At 39.0% G+C, this 10250-nt stretch overlaps 1 protein-coding gene across 2 annotated transcripts in view; it reads right to left on the reverse strand.

The window, feature by feature from the left end:
* The window catches only part of LOC118894786 (ceruloplasmin), a 67704-nt gene extending 62806 nt beyond the window's left edge, over window positions 1–4898 (reverse strand). For both annotated transcript variants that reach the window (XM_036851347.1, XM_036851349.1), the window contains exon 1: window positions 4694–4898. In XM_036851347.1, the coding sequence (XP_036707242.1) occupies window positions 4694–4839 (146 nt within the window). In that variant the 5' untranslated portion in view covers window positions 4840–4898. The remainder of the gene's footprint in view (window positions 1–4693) is intronic.
* Window positions 4899–10250: the final 5352 nt, after the last annotated feature.

Genomic DNA, 10250 nt, shown 5'->3' on the forward strand with positions numbered 1-10250 from the left:
GTGAAAAGTTTCTGGATTCTTAGCTTCATTAATTGAGACATAGTATATTAGTTTTCTCTTGCTGTGTAACAAATGATCATAAAGCAGCTTAAAACAGCACCTATTTATTATTTCACAGTTCCATGGATCAGAAGTCTGGCATGGCATGACTAGGTTCTCTGCTCAGGTTATCACAGCTGGCATCAAGCTGTTGGCTGGGCTGAGTACTTGTCTGGAGGATCTGTGGAGAAGTCCACTGCCAATCTCACTCAGGTGATTGGCAGAATTCAGTTCATTATGGTTGTAGGACTGAAATTCCTGCTTCCTTGCTAGCTACCAGATGAGGACCTCTCCCAGTTCTTTAAGACCACCCATATTCCTTTCCAGTGGCTTCTTCCATCTTCAAGTCAGCAACAGTTTGTTGAATCCCCCTCAAACCTCTTTGAATCTCTCTGACTTCCTTTTCTTCTACTAGAGAATTCTCTGCTTTGGACTAGACCCACCCAGATCATGTCCTTAGTTTAAAGTCAACTGTATCACTGAATATAACATAAATCGTGGGAGTGATAGCTCACCATATTCACGGGTTCTGGAGTTTTAGGGTAGGATATCTTTGCGGGTCATTAAAAAAATTCTGCCTACTACACACAGAAATCACAAGGAAAACAGTCAAAAATTAACTGGCAGGCAAAGACAACCTGGGTATGCATAGCACAAACTCAAGTGAATTATAGGTTCTCACTAGCCTGGCTTCACTAGCACAGCATGAAAATGGTACCTAGGTGTCAGCCCTCTTTTGGATATGTTCTTGGGGAAAATAGCAGCTGTGACAATAAATTGTAGAGCCTGAAAAGTATAAAATGGTGTAGTTACTTCATTAGCTCCTGCACACAGGCTGTCCTCTATGAAGTGTTTATACCACACCAGATTTTGCTTACTATTTTTTATTTGGCAACCTTGGAGTATGAGTCATCATAAGTGACTTTTCCAGATAACTTTAGCTCATAATTATACCTCTTTAAGAATTATTTAAAAATTTAAGACCATTTTTGAAGGGGTAAAATGAATGCCTTCAGTGCAAGTTTTTTCTTTAAAAATGTTTTGTTTGCTTCCTTGTTTTCTTAAACAGGGTGTACTGGGAAAAAAATCAACTTCTTTTCTGATAATGATAGTAAACATTAACATTTATTGAATATTTATGGTATCCTGATCACTCAATATTATAATTATAATACTTATGATTATACCATAGTGTGGAATGTTCTTGGTTTTTTCTCTATTTCTTTGGGTAAAATTTGAGCTGTCATTTCTTCTGGTCATTGGGTCTGCTTATGATGACATCTTCACCATAATATTTCTGATTTATTTCTCAAACCTACAATGGGCTGGAAAACTAGGTAACAATGTTTGTAAGAACTGTATGTTAATTAAGCGTCACCAAGCCTGAGTGAGAGCCTATGAAGTTAGTGTAAAAGGGTTTTGTGATGGCTCTTCTTGTGTTTAAAGATTTTTTTCACTTATTTCTAACATCCTATAGGTCACCAGGAAAAAAAGTAACCTGAAGATAACAGGAGTATTGCTACTTATCGCTACTATGTAACCAACAGTCAATACATATTTAATTAGTGTCTACCATGGGCCCAAAACAAAGTATTGCATTTGTTAATTGTTTTAATATGTACATCTTTTATTCTCATTTAAGTACAAATAACTTAGGAGCAGGAACTATATTTTATAGATCTTTACTTATTGATTTGTTGAAATGACAGATAAGGCACGGACCTAAGTAAATGGCAGTGGAGCATAAGGAAATTACTTTCTACCTCACCCCATTAGAAATAAATATTACTGATATAATAAAAGAAAGTAAACTCTACTTTCCTAGTTAAAAGAAATCCGTACATTTTTCTCTTTTATATCTGCCAGTATTTTCAGTTCCACTAACCCACGTACAACTCCATAAACTGACTTTTCTTACTTCGTTGTATCTTCTGATTTATTTCACGGTGTGAATCTGTCCATACTAGGAGCAAGGGAAAATTTTTACAACACAGCCTATAATTTTGTCTAGCTTCCTATATACTTTTATTCATTCACTTTCATTTACTCAAAAATATTTATTTAGTGTCTCCTATGCTCTAGGTACTAGTGATCACTGGTGCATGAAACAGATGGAGTTTCTGCCATCTCAATACATACTTTCGTCTTCATTGTTCCAGACCTTCAAGGTCAGCATCAGCTTAAACCTAATTCTCTGCCTAACAACTATCTTGCACTCTTTCAACCTGTTTCTCAGCCTATTTATCTCCACTCCTTTTTAGCCTTCACACAACGAGTGTTAGTAATCATGCCTGGTGATATCACATCAGTCTTTGCACTATTTATGTCCTACCCCCCCACCAAATCATATGTTGAAATTCTAATCCCTAATGTGATTGTATTAGGAGGTGAGGCCTTTGGATGTGCTTAGGTCATGAGGGTGGAGCTCTCATGAACGGGGTAAATGCCTTATAAAAGAGGCTCCAAAGAGATCCTTAGTCCCTTCCACCAAGTGAGGACACAGTAAAAAGGCTATGATCTCGGAAGAGAGATGACCATGTTGGCACCTTGGACTTCCCAACCTCTCGAACTGTGAGAAATTAATTTCTGTTGTTGATAAGCTACCCAGTCTGGTGTATTTTGTTATAGAAAGCTGAATGGATTAAGCAGCTGGACATTTCGCAAATCTGAGACAAAGAGGAAGCAAAAAGTTGCTACCTAAACTCATCTATACAAAAAGGTTAGCATAGTACTGGCAAAATTGCTAAAGACCTATTCAATATTCGCTGTTCAGATGTATTAAAAATTTCACAGACAGAGTGAGCATTGTCATCTAGAGTTTGCACAATTCTAGGCTGTTGTTGAAGCAAAAGGAGATGATCAAGCCAATGCTGTATAACCTCTCCAGCACACACAGGACACTAGAGTATTTAATCTTTTTTTTTTTTTTTTGATTGTGCTGCACAGCATGTGGGATCTTAGTTCCCCAACCAGGGATCGAACCCACGCCCCCTGCATTGGAAGCCGGGGGGGGGGGCTTCCAATCTTAACCACTGGTCTGCCAGGAAAATCCTTAGAGTATTTAAAAATAAAGGAATTCTCTTCCCTCCCTGCAAAAAAATTCTTAACAAAGCCTTCTTCTCTTCTAAATTTCTAGAATTAGAGAAGACTTTACTAAAGCGTGCTTGGAGCAATGTCTTGTACTTAGTTGATGCCCAGTAGAACTGATTTGATTTTTTGACCATGAATAATGGCAGAAGGATGGTGGGTGAGGGCGTGGAGTAGGGCAGTACTTTTTTCCCCTAATATGTCTGACCTTTTAAAAAAATGTGTCTAGTTTCCCTATTAAAAAATGCATAATTTATATTATGTTTAGTTAGGGAAAATGCTGAATGCATACAAAATAATGGTCCTTATGAAGCCATAAAAATATGTCATGTCCCTAAGAAGAGAACAGTAGCTCAAAACCAGGCTTAAAAAAAATATTTGCAAGATATACTAGTTTTATTTACAATTAGTTATCTTTAGGTCAGAAACTTTCCTCACTGCATATTACTGAATTAATAACTTAACAATTAGGTATTATTATCAGCTTTGAAAAATTTCAAACATACATAAAATTAATGAGAATAGTGTATACCCATCAATAGAGTCAATGTTATGAAATTTGGCATACTTTATAGCCAATTTTTAAAGATACAATCTCAGCAGTTAATGGTCATTGGGTTCATTTGTCACCATTAACATACATTTTTAAGTATCACTATTAAGATACATTTATCATCTTTAAAATACATTTTCACCACTAAAATACATCTTTAAATGTTGTGAATATTGGTTTTGAATAACAAATTTCAATTTGGTGTTAAATGTTTAAGTAACATTATTAAAAGTGATGATCTCTGTATAGATAAACTTCCATCACAAAAAACTTCGAGGAAAACTATACCCCTGGTTTTTCATGTGGTGGATGTTGCTGGAAATAAGGGACCTTTCAAATGAAACAAGAAAACCTTTAAGTTACATAGAGCTTTTTGAGGAGGCATTATAATAACTGTCTCACATTTTTTTTGCACATGTATTATGTGCCAAGGACTGTACGAAGAGCTCTACATGCACCCACTCTTTAAACAACCCCCTAAAGTATTCTCATTATCTTCATTTTACAGATTAGGCTGCTGAGTCTGAGAAAGATGAATGTAATTAACAGTCCAGAGTCACCCAACAAGTATTAGGCAAAGTCATATTAAAATTGTATTTGAGTTCTATAAATGATTCTTTGAAGGATTAAAAAACCTTTTATTTTTACCACTAGTAATCAGTAAACAGTATAGGAAATATAAAATTTTATATGGTCATTCTTTAGATGAAAGAACTTCTGCATAAACAGACAAAAAGACTGAACCCTGATGAGAGATGTGATAAGAACAAGAGGGGGTAATAAGAAGCCCACACTGTTCCTCAGGACCAAGTGGAAAGGAGTAAGGCAGCCTCTCAAAAAACAAACAAACAAAATCCCAGGAATTAGAGATTTATTAAAGTGTCTAATGTTTCAAGTCCATATTTTGCAGTTTTTGTATATACAAATTAAAGAAATATTTCATCTTATTGGCTTTATTTTTTTAATCAATAATTTATAAATTTGGTCTATAATCAAGAAAAAATAGTGACTTACGTGTCAACTGAAATAAGTTTCTTTTCCCCATGGTCAGAGGCATAGTCCCAAGTTGTTTCAATAATTCCAATGTAATAATGTTTATCTTTCGCCCAGGCTGAGGTACTACATAAAATTAGAAAAATACAGAGCAAGAAAATCTTCATTTTTTTATTCCTCTTGGAGCCTGAGAAGCAATGGAATGAAATCAGAAGCAGGCAACTTTATAAATAAGCCTTTCTACCTTTATTTGCTTGATTGACAGAATTTTTTGTTGCACAAGACGAAATTATTTCGTTAAAGCAAATAACATTTTCCACTTCAGTTCAGTTCTCGTAAACCCAGGGAAAACTTAGTCGTCCATTGCCAGGATTCTCTGATTGCAAATAAAAAGTCAACAGTTATTGTTGGAGGCGCTGGAGTGTGTGTAACTCTGTGCTTCTACCATTCATTGTGTAAATTCCAGGAGGGCAAAGATCATGTCTAAATGCTCCTTTTGTTCTTCCAACAATATGCTACAATACAATGCCTTCTTTCCTTTGGAAAAGCCTAACAATACCTAGTTACAACTTTAAGCTACAAAACATGATATTTAGCATGACAGATTTAAGTACCCTCAAATAAGAATTTATTTTGAAGGCTTTTTTTATTTTGTAAGCTCCAAACACATCTGCATAGAAAGTTTATCAGATTATTGTGTACTGCTATATGCAAATAACTAGCAGAGAATAACAGGGGTTGATGATTCTGTTTTAATTATCGAAGAAATCAGACATAAATAAACCTGTCTTCAAAGGCAAAAGTTGATTTTAGTAAAGAGAAAGAGCTCTAGTTTATTAACCCGGGGTTTCTCTCTCTGATGTGGACATGAATTTGGGGGTAAAAGACTTTTTATTTTTTAGTTGAAGAAAATTCTGATGATAACAGTGCACATTTTGTGCTGATGTAATCTTTTTCTCTAGAATACCTCAATGCATTATGTAAGTATTTGCCAAAAGGTGTTTATAGAAATGGATTGGTATAGGAGAAGGCACCCCAATGTTTGAACGATTCATTCATTTAATAAGTATTACTGAATGAGCCCTCTGTGTGCCAAACACTGTTCTAAGCACTGTGGGGATACAGCAGTGAATAAAACAGACATGAATCTCAACCCTCGTCAACTTACATTCTACTGGGGAGAGACCAACTATATACAAATGAAGAGTGAAATATTTATTATTAGCAACTAGTGCTACAGAGAAACATAAATCAGAGAAGGAGACTGAATGCTAAGGAAAACAGCAGGATGAAGATCGAAATCTGATGACACCATGTGACCCCAGGCAAGATACATACTTGACCCCAGCCTCAGTTTCCTCACCTTTAAAATCTCAGCCTCAGAGGGCTATTGTCCAAATTAACTGAAATGACCCATGTTAGGTCACATAGTGGAGATTCTCCTTTCACCAGCTAACAATAATCTTAACTAATTATCTTGATACAGAAAATTGGGTCACAATGCCCAGGATGTCCCAAGACCTCCTTCTTGAGGCACCTTAAACAATTGTGCCCTCATGCCCACTGAGAGAACCTGAGTGGGACTAAAATCTTGCCCAGACTCCCCTGGCCAAACCCTGTCTTGCAAGATGCTGTTCCTTTTAAAAATTGGTGCCCAGAAAAGTTCCTTTTTTCCAAATGGTCCACACAGAGAGAACATCTTTTAGTAGTTTATTCTTGTAGAGGGGCACTTTTTTTTCGAGGGGGCACTTTTTAATTGGCATGAAACCCCTTTATGAGCCAGTGTATGGCTGATGGTGTAAATGATGCCATCTTGGGACTGCACAGTTCCTGTTCTTCCACTGACCCTACCCAGGGCTGTACTATGCAGGAAATCACTTATCTATCATCGAGGGCTTTGTAGTTAATAGCTATTTTTTAATGATCTTTAGATCCAGGTGGCCTCTATGCCCTGAAGACCTTCACTGATATATTGCCAGTGCCCATGAGACTAGTTACCCATTCATAAATCTTGACTTAGAAATGTGCCTCCTGTTTCCAAGCAACTACCCCCATACCCTAGGTTAACTATAAAATTGTCCCATTGGCCCCTGGGTGGTGTGGAGAGCAGCTGTGAATGCTTCTGGATCCTTGTCTGCCAATCCTACCCTGTGAGGAATTTACTCTATAATAAATGAATCCATTGACTGTATGGAGCTGCCTGCCTCGATTTCTGGTGTCAAGATACCTTCTCAGTTCGTGGGCACTTTCTGTCCCCTCCATCCTCCAACAATTGGTGAGCCAGCCAGGAGACAGAAAATGACACAGGAATGGGTAAAGGGGTCATGCTGGGGGAAAGCCTGCTGTGGTGCGGGAAATCCCAGGCTGGCCAGCCTCTTCCATGTGGGGTGATCTGGCTAGGTTTGTGGGACGCTTTGGGCCACTGTGTGAGTACAGGATGTCTGGAAAATGCCAAAGGGCTTCCTAGATATATTGACTGAAGCAGCAGGAAAGTGAAAGTGGAAAAAAAAAGTGAGCAATCTATTTCAGCTGTTGCATGGCCTTCATTATATGCTCTAAGGATTAGCACAGAAAAGGAATTATAGCTCAGCAGAAAACTAGAGAAGACTAAAGGGATTTTGTTGTTAGAGAGGGATGTCCAGAGGGCATGTTCTGCCACTTGTGGCCTCATGTCAAAGAAAATACAACAGGAAGGGCATATTGTAGTGACGACATGTAAGATAGCTAAAATGCAGGGTGGTAGGCTGCCCCACTCAAAGGTGAGGACTGTTATTTCACAGCAGAACTGGGACTCCAAGAGGTGTGATCCTTGGGATAATGACTTGTCAGAAGATGAAGACGTAATTATAGAGGAGGAAAAGGAAGCACAACCTCTGATCCAAACTAAAACACAGGCCACTAGGGAACCAGGAGATAATTGAGAGGAGATCCCTACGAGCCCCAAAACAACAGTGTCAGAATATTCCTCTGCTGAGTTAATAGAATTAACTGGCAGGTTTAACCAGAAGAGTAAGGAAGGAGTAGCAGCCTGGATGTCCCGTTTATGGACTACTGGGGGAGATGGCATCATGTTAAATGGGTCAGAAATGTCTAAAATGGCCTTAGTTATAGTGCAGCCTGGCCTCTGGCAACGTTTTTATGTGGCCGAGGGCGCCTAGCCAACTTGAGTGAGATGTGCCATCCCCACCCCTAGGATGACATCTATAGAAGAGTTACAAGAAATAGCACGAGAATTAGGAATGAAGCATGCAATAAATGTCCCTAATTTCTGAGGACCTGATAAGGAGTTATTTACAGCAGGTATGAAGGATCGTGTCCAGAAGACTACTCCAGGAGCTTGGTTAGTGACCTTGGTTAGGGACGTTAGTTTCAGTTTTGGCCCCAATTGTTAATCAACCCATTCAGTTGATTGTGGCCATGATAGCTGATTTAAGTGAGACTGAAAAGATCTGACACAGGGGAAATAGATGGGTAGATAACACCAAAGAGAAAAAAACAAAAACAAAAAAACACAAATAGTGAGGAAATTAAAGAGACCCAACTAGAATTTCCCACAGCAATTATGGCAAGAACTTGTATTAACCAGGACCCCTAAAGGGAATATAAATAAATAACCTAATTTGGTCCTTTTAACCTTATAGAAAGCATTACCCAAAGAGTACCAGTTTACTCCCCTGACAGCAAGAGGAAGGGGCAAAAGCCCACACTCTACCACTGTGGAAAGATGAAGATCAGGGGTGGATACCCCCAGTTCTAGGGATCAGGGCTAGATAGCAGGGTTGCTCCTTGGTATGGTCATAAGGGGTGACCAGAGACCCAATGTTGAACTATTTATTGGTCCTGCACCAATAAAATGACTTCTCTGGCTTTAGTAGATACCAGTGCCCAGTGCACCCTGATCTATGGGAATCCATCCAAGTTCCAAGGGGAAATGTGACCCATTGATGGATATGGAGGCCAAACGGTGCAGGTGAAACATGTGAGCTTGTATGTACAAATTGAAAGATTAACTCCCCGTGTTTTTCTGGTTTATATTTCACCCATACCTGGATATATTTTGGATGTGGATGTCCTACAGGACCTGGACCTCACAACCACCACCAGCAAGTTCTGTTTAAGAATCTGCGATCAAGCCTGTAATTGTGGGCCCTGCTAAATGGGACCCTGTAAAGTTGCCCATCCCTGGGAGAATGGTGGCAATAAAACAATGTCGTCTACCAGGGGAACAGGAAGGAATAAAGGCTACCATCATGGGGTTAGAGAAAGTAGGGGTTATAAGACCAGCACAAAGCCTATTCTATAGCAGTATGTTGCTGGTGAAAAAAACCAAACAGCACCTGGCTTATGACAGTAGACTATAGAGAATTAGACAAGGTAACACCCTGTATCTATGCAGCAGTTCCAAACATAGCCCAACTCTTGGATACAATCTCCTTTTCTCTCAAGACAAATCACTGAGTTTTATACTTATCTAATGTCTTTTTCAGCATACCCTTAGTTAAGGGGTACCAGGACCAGTTAGCCTTTACGTGGGAAGGGAGATAATGGACTTTTACTGTCTCACTCCAAGGTTATCTGCACAGCCCTGCTATATGTCATGGGATGGTGGCCCGGGACTTGGAGAAATGGGCTCTCCCTCCCTCTTTGGTTCTCTGTCATTACCTTGATGATATCATGTTAACCTGTGAAGACTTGCTCTCTCTTTTCCAAGCTGCTGCATCTCTTCAGGGACATTCAAAAGCAAGGGAATGGGAGGTAAATGCTGACAAGGTGCAAGGACCAGGACAGTCAATAAAGTTCTTGGGAGTTATGTGGTCTGGTAAGACTAAAGTGATGCCTGAGGCTGTTATTGATAAAATACAGTAAGTCCCCTACATATGAACCTTCAAGTTGCGAACTTTCAGAGATGTGACGTGCATCTGGTTCCAGCAAGGAACCAGAACCTGTGCCATCAATGTCAGGTGTGAATGAAATTGCAGCTTGCCCTCTGTCTCCTATTGCTGACGATCCTTCAACTCTACTACATCCCACCTTGTCTCCCTCCTCCAGTCAGTAACTCTTCTTGCCTGTTCACTTGATGTATAGTATCATGTCATCTGCAAACAGTGACAGCCCCTGTATGCCAGCTGTTGTACTGCACTACTGTACTTTTCAAGGTACTGTACTGTGAGATTAAAAATGTTTTCTTTATTTTTGTGTTTGTTTTTAATGTATTATTTGTGTGAAAAGTATTATAAACCTATTACAGTACAGTACTTTATAGCTGATTGTGTTCATTGGGTACCGAGGCTAACTTTGTTGGACTTATGAACAAAATTGGACTTACTAACGCACTCTCAGAATGGAACTTGTTTGTATGTAGGGGACTTACTGTACAGGCATGTCCCGTGCCCTGCAGTGTAAAAGAACGACAAGCCTTTATAGGTCTGCTAGGGTACCCGTGGTCTTTTATTCCCCACCTTGCCCAGATATTAAGACCCCTATATGCTTCAGTGGAAAAAGGAACAGTCGAGGACTGGAATATCTCACAACAAGAAACTTTTAAAAAGGTCAAGTTGGTCGTCAAACAAGTTCAAGG

This window comes from Balaenoptera musculus, chromosome 4, assembly GCF_009873245.2.
Source record: "Balaenoptera musculus isolate JJ_BM4_2016_0621 chromosome 4, mBalMus1.pri.v3, whole genome shotgun sequence".
In the NCBI taxonomy this organism is placed as follows: Eukaryota; Metazoa; Chordata; class Mammalia; order Artiodactyla; family Balaenopteridae; genus Balaenoptera; species Balaenoptera musculus.